The sequence below is a fragment of the Procambarus clarkii genome, chromosome 51 (genome assembly GCF_040958095.1).
Source record: "Procambarus clarkii isolate CNS0578487 chromosome 51, FALCON_Pclarkii_2.0, whole genome shotgun sequence".
In the NCBI taxonomy this organism is placed as follows: domain Eukaryota; kingdom Metazoa; phylum Arthropoda; class Malacostraca; order Decapoda; family Cambaridae; genus Procambarus; species Procambarus clarkii.
The window spans coordinates 15596656-15614516 of record NC_091200.1 but is presented as its reverse complement, the minus strand read 5'-3'; the positions used below and the strand labels follow the sequence as shown (position 1 = coordinate 15614516).

The 17861-nt window shown below is 45.1% G+C and overlaps 1 protein-coding gene across 1 annotated transcript; it reads right to left on the bottom strand.

Moving 5' to 3' along the window:
* Nucleotides 1-759: 759 nt before the first annotated feature.
* LOC123774484 (uncharacterized) lies at nt 760-17544 on the bottom strand. Its single transcript, XM_045768818.2, has 5 exons — nt 17470-17544; nt 7948-8065; nt 5607-5768; nt 4565-4655; nt 760-2926 (listed from the first exon to the last, which is right to left on the bottom strand). Exons 2-5 carry the CDS (start codon nt 8063-8065, stop codon nt 2896-2898), a joined length of 402 nt encoding a protein of 133 aa, XP_045624774.1. The 5' UTR covers nt 17470-17544; the 3' UTR covers nt 760-2895.
* Between the last annotated feature and the right edge of the window lie 317 nt (nt 17545-17861).

The window sequence follows — 17861 nt, the reverse complement described above, 5'->3', positions numbered from 1 at the left end:
TGGGTGGATGCCTGGTCGAGGACCGGGCCACGGGGACACTAAGCCTCGAAATCATCTCAAGATTACCTCACCTATCCAAACGTAACTTAACATATCCTAGTTTCACCTAACTATACTTATCCTAACCAAACCGAACTTATCTTAATCTAGCCTATCCTAACCAAACATATCCTGACCTAACCTAACCAAATTTAAGAGAGCCCAACGTATCCTGATATTGCTTAACCTTGCCAAACCTAGCAAGCCTAACCTAACCGAACTAAACTTACCATAACCTAACCCAACCTATCCAGACTTGAACAAACCTTGCCTAACCAGACTTAGCTTAATCTAACCTAGCCTAACCTAACCCAACATAACCACCCCACCCCCCACCCACCATCCCGGAATCTGCTGGAATACGAAAGTTTAACAATCACGGATAACGTCCAATTTTCTTAAGATTATTTTATAGTGACCCAAATGTGTGTACTCAAAAGCCCAAGTTTTGAATTCTAATGCCCTGAATTCAATGACCTGATCTATTGTATTCAATGGTCAAAGCTATTGTGCTATGGGGGCCAAGTTACTATAATCAGTGGGTCAAGTTGTTGCATTTAAGGGTCATAGTTATTGAATTTAAGGAAACATGTTATTGCAAAACAATTCACAGATCTCAGTTGTTGAATTCAAGGGCCAAAACTATTACATTTAAGAGTCAATCTTGTGCATTCTAAGGTCACAGTCACATAAGAAGGATATATTAGAAAGAACCACACCCATAGTGTATTTCTTTTATTGAAAATCGCTGACACACATTGGTGACATTTTTTGTGGCATTGTGGTACAGAGAGCGGAGAAGCCTAGCAACAACACCACTAAGTTCATCACATGCCAGCCTCGTGTAATGGACACATTGTTGCGTGCATGTATCCGTATATGTATACATATATGAATGTATACATGAATTTATACATGCTATATACGCTTCTCTTCCCACTGTACGGTTTTGACTCCGTTTTTTTGGTTCCTCTGGATATAAGTGTCATGTATACTGAAAAACTATACATGCTGATAATCTGTTATGGGATGGGATGGTTCGAGTAAGAATTAGGGAAGATACAGAGACACAGTTCTTCTTTGATTGACAGCAAATCTAGTTTTAAGTTTCCAGAAATGATGAAATTTTCCAGTTTTAACATTTGTCCATCAGTTGTCACAAAATTCCAGCAGACAGACCATAAGAACACAAGGCTAAGGGGAAACTGCAAAAAGCCTCTTTGGCCCATGAGAGGCAGTTGTTATTTATATCAAACCAAATTTATGCATATTCAATTTTATCCTTAGCTTGAAACTAATCTAGAGTTCATAATCTTTTACCTTACACATTAATTTGTTTTTATAAATTAACAAGCACCTCTTAAACAAGTATTTATCCAGGTCTATTGACTTTTGTGAGGCTTTCTTGCCGCTCTGGCGATTCCTCAAGCAATTACAATATTTCCCCAGCAGTTATGATCCATTCCAGCGGTTCTGAACGACGTTCCAACAGTATTGACTAGTTTTAAGCGTTTGAGAACATTGTTCCCCTTAATACTTATGTAAACTCCCAGCTTGTGTAAACCACAAATCATGACCAGCATATAGAAGGATAAAGTAGTGAATTTCTTATTAAGAGTTAAATACTAAGTTTACGTCTGACAATTGACTGTCTGTAGGCTTCAAGGACTAGTACGTAAACAAATATATACAATAGATTTGGGATTTTTGTCAATTCCATTGTTAATGTACATATTTTCAAATACTGGGGACACGGGGGTTCATAATTCAATGTGCTAAGTAGTTTTATGACAGGAAGCGTGGATGTGTCAAGGAGGTGTGGTAGTGCGGTGGGGCGAGTGTCAATAAGCGAGTGTCACGGGGCGTGGGTTTGTCAGGGAGTATGTGTGTGTGTGTGTGTGTGTCAAGAGGCGTTGGTGTTTCAAGCGGCACTGGTTGGTCAAGAAGGGTGGACGTGTCGGGTGTCAGAAGGGCTTGGGGGGTGATGGTTTGGGAGTGTCACGTAAGGAGAAAGATAGAGACGTGCGGTAGACTGTGTTTGATGTACGGATAGCGGAACTCGGGAGGTAGTAGGATTCTGTTGTCAAATGAATTGAGAAGGGTGATATATTATTGGGGTGAGCTGACAGCAGATGCAGTATTAGTAATGCAAAGGGTATCAAATAATACTAGGGGGCCTTGATGTTGGGTAACAGGTGGCAGGATGATGAGTGGCAGGGAGTTGGGTGGCAGGGAGGAAAGGAACATGGCTGGGGAGCAATATAGGGAATATAGGGAAAGTTGGGAATGTCGACATGTCGGAGGTAGGAAATACAGCACTGCCTAGAAAACGTCATATGATATAACATTGAAATGGTATTGTGGGTCGAGTGTCATATGGGAAGGGAGAAGCTTGAGTGACATATGTGAGAAGTCTTGAAGGTGGATGAAAGGCTTCTCCTGGCGGATACCACATATACCACAGCTAGGTGGCAGCTCTGGGAATGACGTCAGGTGAATGGGAGATGTCTTCAGCTTCCCCATTAAAATTCTTAGTTGTTTTAAATGTTGGATAAGTCTATCCGAATTGGTGCTTCGTGCTAGCACCAATTCTTCGGTGCTTCGTGCTGTTGGTCTATTTTAATACCCCGGGGTGCGAATTTGTGCTAATGGACTCTTTTCATTTGTTTACTGTTGAGATGTTCTACTGGTCTGTGCTGCTAGTATGAACTGCTGGCAAGTTCTGCTTGTCTGCGTCACAGGTTTACGCTGCTGGGCTGTGCTTCTGGTGTGAGTGGCTTGTCCGTGTCGCCGGTCTTAGCCTCTTGACTCCCCCCACCCCCCCAAACTCCAAGGACACATCAATCTTCAGGAACTTCAATTGTTCGCCTCCTCGGACGCAGGTTTCCTGGAAGAAAAGGAGTGCACAAGTTAGAAGAATTCGTGTAGGTGAGAAGAATTCGCGTTGATGAGTGATTCATGCAAATGAAATGGATTCGCACATGTGTTAGGGATTTGCATTGTTGCAAGCGAATGGTATTGGAAGGAGGGATTTTGCAGGTGACAGAAGTTTACACACATGGGGAGAAATTGGTATAAAAGTCACGGATTTGCGCAGGTGAAAGGTATTCGCATAAGTAGAAAGCCAATCATGGAATTTTTTTTAATTAAAATTAGACTTCTAAATTTATAAAAACTTATGCAAATTGCTACAATTATCATAAATTAACATGTCAAAGCAGCAGCTAAGAGCCTTTTTGTGAACAAGAAAATTGTTATCAGCAAATGCAAAAAGCCTTCAGTGCATGCATTCCTCTAAGTCTCTGAAGGAATTTGTCGACTAAGTGGGAAGGTCGCAGCCATCGGGTGTGAGATCTCTTGACGTTGAGTCGCTGCTCATCAGTGGGCACGTGGATGAGACACTGAGAATGATGATAGACAAAGATTATCGAGATCCAGTTTGCACTCCTCTAGAGATTCCAGAATACACACTTAGGCAACTGCTCGAAGCCTGTCAACAATGCATACTCTAATGGTTATGTGGAAGAGGTTATCAAGAGGAAGGTGAAGCACCACCGATGCAACTAACTGAAGAGGAAGTACCTGTCCCAACTATAAGACTCTACAACAAGTAAAGACATATTCGACAGAAGACTCCCTCCCACCATTGAGAAGTAGAACTCTCCTGAAACCAAATGGAACGTCTTGGAAGAGATGAATGTCGTTCATGGCTTTACATTCCCACTTGGGAACCGTCAGCCCCAACGATCTCAATATATAGGCAAGATGACAACTTCTTTTCAAAGTGCTTCATACAGCACTAATAAGAGAGCTCTATCAAAGCTCACATCATTTCAACACACTACCAACACCACCAGATACATCCAGACCAGCAACACTGAAATAACTGACAGATACAGTGACAATACAAAAAATTGGACATAGAAAATTAGACATAGAATTAGACATAGAAAGTACTTAACATAAAGCACTCTCATCCAATTATCAACAACAAGGCTTCACTTAGGTGCATCCTACCATCCACAGAACCAAGGGATAACTACCAATTTACACCACACCAACAGCCCAAGACGACCAATGAGAATGCAAAGCAAGATTACACCGTCCTCTCGACTGGGCAAAATTTCACCTCTCGTCATACCTGCATTTAATATGTACAGTGGTACAGTCTACCAATTTGTATTTCTTCTACCACCGAAGGTCCATTGAAAAAAATTAAGTTTAGTAACAACCTAACATAATCACATCCTTCTTGGGTATATATTCTGCTGCTGTAGCTAACTTGTATCCACTTCGTCTCTATCTTTGAAAATGCTGACAGGCTGAATGAAACGCATCTCTTAGCGTCAACCTATATAACATATATCGCGTGCATACAAAAATGCACTCCTTCCCAAGTTCTGTCGGTACTTCTAGGGCTGAGCATGCTGAAGAGAAGGAGGAGGAGGAGGAAGAGAAGGCAGAGGAGCAGGAAAAAGCATTAAGATTAAAGAGAAGAAGCAGAAGAGCCTTCACCACCACTCACTTCAGGCAGCGGTAGATGTCCGGGACGTCGACGAGGAAGCACAGAACAGAGTCCCCCAGGAGGAGAGTGGCGGTCATGTCGGTGTCATCAGCTGTGGTCAAGGAGGATCATGTAGTAATTAGTTCATCTCGACCCACCCGGGTGGGTCGTCGTCGATCCCTTCACACCTGTGGATCGTCGAGGACGCCCACCCTCCACACGTATGGATCGTCGAGGACGCCCACCATCCACACGTGTGGATCGACGAGGACGCCCACCATCCACACGTGTGGATCGTCGAGGACGCCCACTATCCACACGTGTGGATCGTCGAGGACGCCCACCATCCACACGTGTGGATCGTCGAGGACGCCCACCCTCCGCACGTGTGGGTGGGTGGATGGAGATTTGAAGCCATGTTTATTAGTTATCATCTTAATAAATCTGTTTATATTAAATGTTGAGTAATGGTAAAGCAAATACTGAAAACAATAACAAATTAACTTGCTCCATGGGGAGATAATAGTCTCGAAGCACCCGCTGACTGTCTCTTACCCCCAAGGCTAACTTTCCACTTCGCCGTAATTGTCGGAGTTGCTACGCTGTTTCTGTTATCTGGTCATCTAGTATCGTCTAGTATCACCTACACAAAATTCAGATTATTTTAACTGTTCTTTCTTTTGTCTTCCTCCCTTGATTGTCGACCGTCTGTTGCAAGGACTCTGGACCTTCCCGTACTCTGTCTTTCCTGTCTTTGCAATTATTAATGCAGTTTCCCCCTCACTGTCTCATGCTCTGGTAAACTCTATGTCCTCAATACCAGTACATGCATGTCCCTCTGACTGGCTCCTCTCTTTCTCTTCCCACCTTTGCAACATAGTGTTTCCTTGTGCATTACGTCTATATTTCTCGTTCCTCAAGTACCTCTCGTTTCCTCAGACTTGAGGATCATTTCCGTCAACCCATCCCTCATACCCCCAGCGCTCTCAGGCTTGTCAACAGACTCTCCAAAATAGTGTGAACATAAATACATTCTTCTGAATTTTATCTTTTGTATACTCACCTTCGGGAGTGATAGCAGAGGAGAATTCAGACTCGGGAGGGGAGCCAGACCTCTTGCCGTAGCGGGAGCCACCGATGAACCTGGAGGACCGGATCTTGATCTCCGGCAGGCCTTGAGGAAGGGTAGATCGTCCGTTCCGGTTAACGTAGAGGCCCGATCGAACTGAAAGAAACACGACTCGACTCCAAGATGGGCACCGGACACAGCGGGGCGACATTGCGACCAGCAACGCCGGTATTGCTGTATGGTGCTGGAACATTAAACTACTGTCACTAGTGCTCCTATACCTCCTCTCTGACGGATTAGATGGTAGAAAAGCAGAAAGACAGAGTAAAATAACAAAATACTGAAGATCGTGAATCCTTTTCCCTCAAGGAAAGTTTCCTTTCCCTGTCCCCCTACTCCGAATAATATCAGGTCGAAGGAAAAATATTAAAGAATGGGAGATGTAGGAGAAGAATACAAGAGGAGGTAGAAGAGGAGCAAGAGAGGAAAAGGCAGGCAAAGGAGGAGGAGGAGGCCAAGGCCATGCCCTGAGCCAATCCTTAATATGCCCTCAGAGGGCCACAGCAGCCGTTCTGGGGGGTATACTTAGCCATATTAAAAGCGTCCAACGGTCTATCGGGGGAGAGAACCTTCTCTTGCGTTCATTAGAGACAGATTTTAAAATATTGTTCCTGCAATGTGTGTGTGTGTGTGTGTGTGTGTGTGTGTGTGTGTGTGTGTGTGTGTGTGTGTGTGTGTGTGTGTGTGTGTGTGTGCATGATTGGGCGGGGGTGATTGTGTGTATGTATGTGTGTGTGGATAAGTCATACTGTGTGTCATATTGTACATACGTACATACGCACATACATTTTGTCCAATATTGTACATGTACAAATTTACAAGAACACGCAGGATGAATGCCTCATCTCGTGATGGTAACAAAATTAACTTAAAAAGTTCAGGTTAATATAATACAACAGTCCTAGAAAGGAAGAGGAACACAGAGGATATGATCCCAACGTGAAAGATACCGATGACAATAATCAAAGTGGACAGAGACAACTTCTTTAAACTAGGATAAAATTCAGGTGGTGATCAAGTGTGATGCTGTGAGAGACGTAGTGGCTGCCACTTCAGGAATCAACTTCAAAGGGCAGTTCTACGCTGATCTCAAACGTTAAGGGTTTTAAACACGCGCAGGAAAAAAAGCTAAAGGCACCCACATGTATTCAATTATTCCACGCAAGATATGGATCTAGACGCACATGTATAGCATTCATCTCCCCACCTCTGTTCTCCTCCCCTCTTCCCCCTTTCCCTCCTTCCCTCACTCCCTCATCCCTCTGACTCCCTCTCTTATTCCTCTCATCGAAAAACAATATTCAATCTACTTAATTAACACTATTCACCGGCCACAGGTCTCAGACGACTCCGGGTCACAATCTTGTAGTCGAAAGCTTTTTCATCTTAACTAATTTTGTGTACATATCGACCCCCAACACCCCCCTCCCCTCCCCTGCGCCACAAATGGGGTGTGGAAGAGGAGACAGGGGGGGGGGGGATCACCCCCTGAACCCACCCACAAACCACTTGTAACTAAGCATTAAGTGCCTTGTTGGGGGTGGAGGTGGTGGATTGGGTGATACAGGTGATGCGTCTAATAAGTGGATCAATAGACCTGTGTTGTGGTGTACTGTGGGGAGGGGGGGGGGTTGGGGTGAGGGGTGTTGGGTGGGGAGCTTGGGGTGGAAGGCGGGGAAGTCGTAGGATGAGGGTGTTGGAGGGGAGGAGGTTGTGGGGATTTACCCTCTGGTAGGTTAGGAATTAGGAGAAAGGAGGGAGAAGGTCGGGCAGTGTGCCTAGAGTGAGGAAGAAAAAAGTGACGAGGGGAGGAGGGGGAGTGAGTTAACGTACTAAGGGGGAAAAGGGTAGGGAAAGAAAAGGTGGATAATGCATAAATCTTTGTACTGTTTTGTCTTGGCGGTGAGGGGGGGGGGGTTACTATACTGCTTCCAGCGTGTGGTACCTAGTGTCACAGTGTAGCAGAAACGACCCTTCTCTCTCTCTCTCTCTCTCTCTCTCTCTCTCTCTCTCTCTCTCTCTCTCTCTCTCTCTCTTTCTCTTAAAGCTAATTTCCCTCCTCTAATAGGCAGCATCAAGTGTACTTCTGTGACTGTATACAATACATTATAGGCTGTGGCCCGGTACTTTCACCTGAAGCAACAACCCGCTGTAACCTAAAGACTGTCTCTTGTGTTCCACTGCTGCCATAGAGTGCCACATTCCACCACCTTCCTCCCCCATACCACAATAAGCCAGGCCTATCCGAGCTAGCGTAATAATCCAGGTTACTCACCTGCAACCTCTCTGGTGTCGCTCCTCTTGCCATAGCGCTGAGAGTAGAAGCCCTGTGAGGCGGCCAGGGTCAGCAGGGCGGCCAGCAGGACCAGGGTGGGGCACGCGCCGCGGGTCATCTGTAACACAGGTCAAAGGTCAGGCGTTATGTGTTAACTCTTCGCTGACTCGGACGGGGTGAGCTGAGTGTCCACAATGCGCCTGGTATAACAGGAAGCGGATTAATTGGTTACATAAGCCAAGCACAATTAGGTGGATGAACAGCCTGGTTCTAAAGAGGATTTGAGCCCTTGGCTTAGATTATTAGCTAGCCACACTCTCCACCTAGCCCTCGGCCTAAGCCAGCTAACCAACACTTTCTCACCGAACAAATCCACAGGAGTCATGGTGAGGGTTCGAACTTATGTGTTGGGTGTTCCCAGTTGCACGCTCTAGTCGACTGTTCCACGACATGGGAAAATAATTGCAACCTGGGGTACTACTGCACCCGCAAGTATCCCGAGGCTTCCACTGAAGATGAACTGGGGTTTCCAGCCGAACACCCAGCGCATAGATTCGAACTGTCATTAAGGCTCATGTGGATTTGTTCATTGATATAACAAGATAATGTGATTTCTCGGTGTATATTACGCCGAGAAATCTATATACTCTCGATATTAGATCTCTCTCTTCCCCTCTCCCTTCTCCCTCTCTCTTCTCTCCCTTCATCCCCCTTCCCCCCTCTTTCCCAAATTCCTTCTCTTCCCCCCCCCCTCTCGTTCTTCTATTTCTTCCCGTGTCTTCCTCTCTCTCCTCCCCTCTCCACCTTTCTCCCCTTCTCCCCTACTCCTCCTCTTTCTCTTCCCCTATGCACCCCCTCTCCACCTTCCCTCCCCCTCTCTATCCCCCCTCTCTAACTTCCTGTCTTTTCTTCTCTCTCATCTCCAAAGTCCCCCTCTCTCCCTCTCCTCCCCTCTTCCCTCCCTGCCCCTCCCCCTTCCCTTTCTCACTCCTTGAAAGGCAGATAGAGGAAGAAAGCAGGAGAAGTATTCAGAGAAGATTAAGGGAATGAGATAGGACAGTGGAGAAGATGACAAGAAAATATAGGAGAGGGGCTGTCAAAGATGCTTGCCGGGAAGAGGGGGGGTAGTGCCATCAAGGAATGCCACCACTAGCTGTCAAACCTAAATACAAACCTACCAAACCTCTCTACCTCCCCTTCCAAACCTGACGGAGGGAAGGGGGGTAGAGAGTGTGTGTGTGGGTGTCACTGAGTGTCATAGTGAGTGGCACTCTCCCACCTGGCACTCCCACCTGGCACTCCCACCTGGCACTCTCCCACCTGGCACTCCCACCGGCTCTGGCCCTCACCAGGATGAGGAGCGACGGAGGAAACAAGGAGAATAGAGGACAAGTGATAGAACAATAGGAGAGGATAAGGGGATAGGAGAAGACGGGAAGAGGATATGAGATAGGAGAGAAAGATAAGAGGATAAGGTATTTTCATAAGGATAAATGGGTAAGGGAGGTAGGAGGGGATAACAAAAATGAGGAATAGGATAAGTAAATAAGAAGATAAGTAATAAAAGAGGAACAGAAGAGGATTATCGGTTTGGATAAGATTAAAATCACACTCGGGAAAAGGAGGAATATTTTGTGAGAGGGGACATGATTATCACATTAAAAATTCTAATGGGGATTGCTCAAGGCAGAAAGAGCAGAACGAGTGCCAAAGATGGAAACCATAGACACAATAAGTCAGAGAGAACTCAGAAACAACGTCTCATATGTTAGAGAGAGAAGTGGTTCTGGTTTCACGAAGTGATTAAAGTTAAAACCATATATTTTTTAAGTTAATTACATATTTACAAATGTATATATAAGAAGGAAAAATATGGAGAGGACTCAAGTCATTGCCTTAAAATTCTAAAATGCTCGAAAGGCGGGCATTTAGAAGTTTGCAATCAGCCTTGCAATCACATATATATGTCTACCTAGGTGCGCGCGCACACACACACACACACACACACACACACACACACCACTCTCCTCGCTTATGATAACCATTATCATTTTTAATTATCACCTGCTGCTATATTGGGTCTCACTTTTTGTGTCGTACGAAACCAATATTTGATCAGAATTTTTGTATTTACTATAAGACTCTTAATGAGAGTTTCTTGTTCTCATTCTTATTTTCTCACTTCACTTACAGATCGAAGTGGAGCCGTTTTCTGTTTCTGATTTTATATGTTTAGTTTACGCCCTGTGTGTGTGTGTGTGTGTGTGTGTGTGTGTGTGTGTGTGTGTGTGTGTGTGTGTGTTGTGTGTTGTGTTAGGCATGTTTAGTTAGTGTTTCTTATGTTTAAATATATATTGTAATCTATTGCTATAAACGAGAATGTGTGTTTGTCAGTCTAAGATTGGAAAACACATGAGAGGGAGGTAAGGAGAGAGGGAATAGGGGGAAAGGTAGGAGAGGAAGACGTAGGTGGAAAGGAAAGGAGAGAGTGGGAGAGAAGGTGGAAGAAAAGGAAGACGATGAAGATATACTAGAGGGGGGAGGGGGGAAAGGAGACCCAGGCACCGCCGGGCATCCAAACATGTGGCTACATATATACATGGACAGGTGTATATGTATACATGGAAAGGTGAAATGGAATTAAACAAACTGGTACAAAAATTTTCCTTCCATCTCGACACTTCTCGGTGGTGTTCGCCTGAGGCCACATTGCAAAATGTATCACTTTACCGTCATCGAGGCAGCCAAGGCAGTCTTACCCCCTTGAACAATGTGTCCAGAGGAAAAATAACATGCAAATATTTTTTTAAAGTAGTAGAGAGAGAGAGAGAGAGAGAGAGAGAGAGAGAGAGAGAGAGAGAGAGAGAGAGAGATGGGCAAATTACCAGAGACAAAGATATTCATTGGTCGAAACTGCATTGCTCTCAGACACTCCCCCTTTCCCCTTCTTTTCTCCCCTTACACTCTCCTCCTCCTCCTCCCCTTCTCTTCTCCATCTTTTCCCTTCCCCCATTTCTCCTCAACTGCTACTGCAAAAATTCCTTATTTTTTTTTCTCTCCTTATTTATCATTCAGTCTCAATCTTCACTTTGAAATTTTCACGTGGCTTAAAATACCTTACACGAAAAAACAACTTATAAAAACAGAAATAGATACAGTGAGAGATAATGAAGAGACATAATGAGACAGACAGACACAGGGGAAACAGAAAGGGACAGAGAAAGAAACACAAACAGAAGATAAAGACAGAAGATAAAGACAAATGTAAAGAGACATATAGACACATACACACACATACACACACACACACACACTCACACACACACACACACACACACACACACACACACACACACACACACACACACACACTCACACACACACACACACACACACACACACACACACACACACACACACACACACACTCACACTCACACTCACACTCACACACACACACGCGCGTCCTCAAAGGCTCATATAATGCAGAATATGCATCAGCAGCGAGAAGAACAGTCAAAGAGAACTCAATTTGACGCTATTTCTATATAACTCAATTTCTAGTTAACAATTTAACTAGAAGATAGATAGGACCATAGTTGATATGATTACAACATGCAAGATACTAAGAGGAATTGACACAGTGGATAGTCTCTCCCAGATGAGCACAAACACAACACATTGACATGCCGGGAACTTGGAAACCCAAATGAGTCAGAAAAATTAAAGAAAATACTCGTGTTTAATGAGGTTAACACATGGATTGCTGTTGAGGCAGAGGATGAGCACGCAGAGGATGAGGAAGCAGAGGATAAGGAAGCAGAGGATGAGGAAGCAGAGGATGAGGAAGCAGAGGTTGAGGAAGCAGAGGTATTGGAAGCCACTTCAACTCACAGCTTCCAGAGCAAAACCCACAGTGCCAGAGAACGATGTGAAGGTTATGAATACACAAGAAACAACACCTCAGATGCTTAGATCTCATCCCCTACCCCCCTACTAACCCCCCCTCAATCCCCCCCTTACCCATTTTCCCACGGCGACACAATTAGCAGAACCCAGCGTCCTATTAACCATTAACCGAGAGATTTATCTTGCGGGTCAGGTGCTCCTCGACCACCACCACCTTGCAGCCCCCATTTGCAACAATGGCACTTGAGAAGTGGGAGAGAGATGGTCTGTTGCTGTTTTTTGGAAGGGGAAGTGATGGGGATTTTCTAGCTCCTCTTCCAGCTTTCCCTCTCACCTGTTCCTGGGCTGGGATTCGTGAGGAACGGGAGATGCTTGCATGGATTCTAGCAGTTGCGTGTCAGTATATCGTGAAGATGGTTGTTGCTTAGGGCATGATACAGCCTTTCTAGACACGAATGTTGAACACTTGTAGCGAATGTTGAATGTGTGTGTTTATCAAGTAGAAAGCGAGGTTGATATCTCAATACAGCCACGCAGACAGGCACATATAGTTGATCAGATAGTCGTGTAACCATCCACGCAGATAACTATCTTTGCAGATAACCATCCACGCAGCCATTCAATGAGACAGGCAGCCAGAGAGAGAGAAACACGGGGCCACGGTGCACCTGTCACAAGTGACGGCCCACAAGGCGTCTTCACAATTTCCGGGTCGCTCCTGCCTCTGTGACAGGTGACGTTGGCGGGCTCGCTGTCAACCAGCTGATCATACGGACAGCCAAAATGTCGAGGCGTTGCTAAAGACATATTGATTAAATGTGCTTGGGAGAGTTTATTGCAATATGTGCATGTTCACTCTCCCTTGAGGTTATCTTGAGAGGATTTCGGGGCTTTTTTAGTGTCCCCGCGGCCCGGTCCTCGACCAGGCCTCCACCCCCAGGAAGCAGCCCGTGACAGCTGACTAACACCCAGGTACCTATTTTACTGCTAGGTAACAGGGGCATAGGGTGAAAGAAACTCTGCCCATTGTTTCTCGCCGGCGCTCGGAATCGAACCCGGGACCACAGGATCACAAGTCCAGTGTGCTGTCCGCTCGGCCGACCGGCTCCCCATTAGCACGTCCCTGCACATAGCGTCGAAATCAAATGACACACAGAAATCACAATAGATCAAATCACAAATCACAATCATCAAATTAACAAATCCACAAGGGCCATGTTGTAGCTCAGTCGATTAAGGCAGCGTCTGGGATGCTCTTGGACGCAGGTTCGAATCCTCGTCACGGCCCTTGTGGATTTGTTCAAATGACCTGTTGCTGTGTGGATTGTATTATAATTGATTTTAAAACAAGCAATTCGGACTACAAGTGTAAGAGAAGGAGAGGAAGAATAGCATGAATTTGGTGTAGATAAATGTGCCTGCGGAATCGAGCTGTTTAGCTCTTGGACCCCGCCTTTCGAACCTGGTGTGTGTGTGTGTACTCACCTATTTGTGCCTGCAGGATCGAGCATTGACTCTTAGACCCCGACTTTTGAGCCATCGGTTGTTTACAGCAATGACTCCTGTCCCTTTTCCCTATCATACCTGGTGTTAAAATTATGAATAGAATTTGCTTCCACAATCTTAAGGAATGCGCTTCCTTAAGTGCATTCCATTTTTCCACTATTCTCAAGCTAAAGGAAAACTTCCTAACATTTCTGTGACTCATCTGAGTTTTTAGCTTCCACCCATGTCCCCTCGTTCTGTTACTATTACGTGTGAACATTTCATCTATTTCCACTTTGTCAATTCCCCTGAGTATTTTATATGTTCCTATCTTATCCCCCCTCTCCCTTCTTTTTTCTAGTGTATAATAATATAATGTGTGTGTGTGTGTGTGTGTGTGTGTGTGTGTGTGTGTGTGTGTGTGTGTGTGTGTGTGTGTGTGTGTGTGTGTGTGTGTGTGTTTGTGTGTATGTGTGTGTGTGTGTGTGGGTGTACGTGTGTGTCCAAGAGTGTGGGAGTGTGTTTGCCATAAAACAACAAACAATTATAACACTTTAGCGTCAATTAAGCTTGTGTGTGTGTCGCCGAGAGTGTGTGGAGCAAACGAGAGAGAAGAGCTGGCCGTGTTGACAATGAAATCAGAGATCGCGTCATGTGTCTGACGGCCGCGTTCACTCTTCTCCCCCCAAGAGAAACTGTGTTGTTTCACGCGGCCGCGTTTAGTCTCTCGAGGGATAACTCAATTAGGATGCTATCTGAACACCAGCGTCCAAATTGTGAGGAACTTTAGGTGAACTAAAGAACCTCAGATTGGACGCTATCTCGGACCAAAAGGATATCCTCACCTCGATAAATTAGATGGGCTAGTTTAGGATGGTACGTTAATTATTTGGTAAAATAACTTCAAATTGGACGCTGGATAAAGGCGGGCTGACGGAGTGGTCCTAGGGGGGGAGGGGGTTGTTTTTGGCCTTTGTGGGTGTTGTGTTGTGGTTGGTGTTGTGGTGGAGGGGGTTGTCGTGGTGCTGGGGGTGTTATGGAGCTGGGGGTGTTGTGGTGGGTGTGGTTGTGGTTGAGGGTGTTCTGGTAGTGGGTGTTATGGGGTGGTGGGTGTTGAAGGGTGAGGGCTGTTTTTGAGAGGTGTGGGTGTTGTGGGATTGTGGTGGCGGATGTTGTAGGGTCGTCCCGGAATTGCGAGGGATGAGGTATGAAGAAAGACTCATGAAACTAAACCTGACGACGCTAAAAAGGAGAGAGAGAGGGGAGGGAGAGGGGCAGTTGCCCCCTAAGGTCAGACATACTCAGAGGAATTGACAGGGGTGGAAAAAGAGGAAGTGTTTACACTGAATATCAATAATACAAGAGTGCACGGATCGCCTTTTGAGATTCAGATGTGTCATAGAGATGTTAGAAAGTTTTCCTTTAGCGTGAGGGTAGTGGGTAAATGGAATGACCTAAAGGAGCAAGCTGTAGAGGCAAGCTCCTTTCAAAACTTTAAAAAGAGGAAGGATAGGGAAATATTTTAGGAGTCATTGCAATAGACAACCTGCGGCTAGGATCCTGCAGGCACAAATAAGTGATTACATATAGGTGAGTACGCACACATGCACGTCAAAAGGATAACATCAGCGGCGTATGCAAGCCTGGCAAACATAAGAACTCGCTTCAGAAACTTGTGTAAGGAATCAGTCAGAACCTTGTACACCTCATACGTCAGACCAATACTGTAGTATGCGGCTCCAGGATGGAGTTCACATTAGTCAAGCACAAAACAAAGTTAGAACAGGTTCGGAGGTATGCCAACAGGCATACCCTGAGCTGAGAGGAATGAGCTACGAAGAAAGATTACTGGAACTGAATTTCACGACACTGGAAGACAGAAGAGTTAGGGGAGACATGATCACTACCTACAGAATTCTCAGAGGAAGTGATAGGGTAGATAAACTTTTTAACACGGGTAGAACGCGAAAAAGGAACACAGGTGGAAACTTGAGAACTCAGATGAGCCTCTGCGACGCTAGAAAGAACTTTTTCAGTGTCAGAGTAGTTAACAGGTGGAAGGCATTAGGCAGTGATGTGGTGGAGGCTGACTCCATACACAGTTTCAAATATAGATATGATAGAGCCCAGTAGGCTCAGGAATCTGTACACCAGTTGATTGACAGTTGAGAGGTGGGACCAAAGAGCCAGAGCTCAACCCCCGTAAGCACAACTTGGTGAGTACAACTAGGTGAGTACACACACACACACACACACACACACACACACACACACACACACACACACAGGGACCTCGCAGCTGAATGGACAGCGCTTGGGGGTCGTAGTCCTAAGTGTCCGGGTTCGTTTCCTGCCCGAGGCAGAAACAAATGCGCAGAGTTTCTTTCACACTGATGTACCTGTTCACCTAGCAGTAAATAGGTACCTGGGAGTTAGACAGCTGCTATGAGCTGCTTTCTGGGGATGTGTGTGGGTGTGTTAGAGAGAAATATACGTAGAAGACATAAGAGGGGAAAAATAGATTAGTTAGAAAGGCGGGGTCCAAGAGCTAATGGCTCGATTCTCGATTCAAAATTAAAGTAAATACACACACACACATACTTACATTTTTCTGGAATGAAAATCTTAAGACAATTCCAGACAAAAGACTAATATAGAAACTTGAGCGGCACGTATGAATCAGAACACTGTGCTGGCATGAGCAGGAGAATACCTAAGAGATAGGAGTCAGAGAATCACGATGAAGGGGCGAGAAATCAGACTGGTGAACTGTTACAAGCTGAGTACCTCAAGTATCGATACCGAAACCCTTACTGTTTCTCATTTGTGTTCATGACTTCTTTACCTTGAGTCCTATACGTCGATGTTTCTTGACAATGTAAAATTAATGAAAATATTTGAAACAGCTGAAGATATTCTAAGATATCCAAGACAACTTAGGCAAGTTGTATAGTCTGAGGAAAGGCTAATGGATTTCAACGCCAGTAAGTGTAAAGTGATGCGAATAGAAACACACGTGTCGGGAGACTAATAGGACAGTACACATTGAAGGAAAACTGCATCCTTGTATAACAACGAGAGAAAAAGATCTGAGAATGGACATAACACCAAGCCTGGAGACACATGTAAACAGGTTAACATCAGCAGCATGCTCTACATTGGCAAAAGTCACAACATACTTCAGGAATTTGAATAAGGAGGCATTTAGATCACTGCACACTGCCAACATGAAACAATACTAGAGTACACGACGCCATCGTGGAAACCAAATAACAAAATACATAACAGGAAATTTTATCAAAGGTTTGCAAGAAGGCTCGACTTAAAATTGCGAGGGATTGGGCGTGAAGAAAGATCGAAAGAACTAGACCTGACGTAGCTAGAAAGGAGATGAGGAGGGTGAAAGAGAAGATATGATAGAGACATGTAAAATTCTTGACGTGAATTTCAGTGGGGAAAAAAATATGTTCACATATAGTATCAATAGGACAAGTGGACATGGATGACGATTGAGAAATGAGTAATTAGAGATTTTAGATCATTTTCTTTTAGCGTAATAGTGGAAAATGGGATGAGTTGAATTAGCAGGGAGTAGAAGCAAATGTCATTCATAATGTCAAAAGTAGGTATGATAGAGAAATTAACCTGGAGTCATTACATTAGACATCTTGCGGCTAAAAAGCAAGGATTCAAGAACTTAAGCTCGATTCTCCAAGCACAAATAGGTGAGTACACGGTCTCACAAACGAACAACGCTTGGGAGTTGCAGTCCAAGGACCCGGGTTCGATCTCTTTCTCAGCTTATACTTCGTCAGAACTCAAAGGGTCTTCGTCACTCTGGATTCCCTCAACTGTGTAAACTCACTCAGCTCTTTGAACGCACTCAGCCTCCTGAACGTTCGAAATTAGCTCCCTGAGTTCTCGAAACTCCGTGAATTTTATCAACTCTCTGAGCTCCCAAACATCCTCAGCTCCCTGAACCCCTCTTGGAGTGAGCCAAAAACACAGATTCGTTCTTTAAATATTGCCTAAAACTTTTACAGATAATTTAATGTATACATCGGGGAGCCTACCTTAAATTCCCCTCCTCCTCCTTCCCCTCGAATCCCAAAAGCTCGGAACACTTACGTGTGTGGTTGTGTAGTGTGGAGGAGAGGAGATGACGGCAGATGCTGAGTGTCGCTGACCCACGGAGATGATGGTTTGAGGTCTGGCCACGCTGCCACCACTCTTATATAGTCAGTCAGCACGCGCGCAGGCCCTTCGAACTCACACCCGCACCCTCTCCACCACCACCCCTTCCTCCGAACCCCAACACCGCCCACACCCCCACCGACACTACCCTCACCACCACTACCCTCACCACCACAAGCACCAGCCACACCCCTGCATGACTAACCAGTGTTATAGACGATGAGATTGTCCAATGAGGATATCAGTTAACAGAACAAGAGAGGGTGAACAGAGGTAGAGACAGTGTAGCTCTGTTACTTCACCAACATTGGAGCTTTAAGAACATA

Excerpts from the sequence above, each read along its gene's own strand:
- LOC123774484 (XM_045768818.2), bottom strand. The coding sequence starts at position 8,065 with ATGACCCGCGGCGCGTGCCCCACCCTGGTCCTGCTGGCCGCCCTGCTG. Across the intron at positions 5,769-7,947 it reads CGACACCAGAGAGGTTGCAG|TTCGATCGGGCCTCTACGTT; the intron begins GTGAGTAACCTG and ends TGTTTCTTTCAG. Across the intron at positions 4,656-5,606 it reads CTCTGCTATCACTCCCGAAG|CTGATGACACCGACATGACC; the intron begins GTGAGTATACAA and ends CCTTGACCACAG.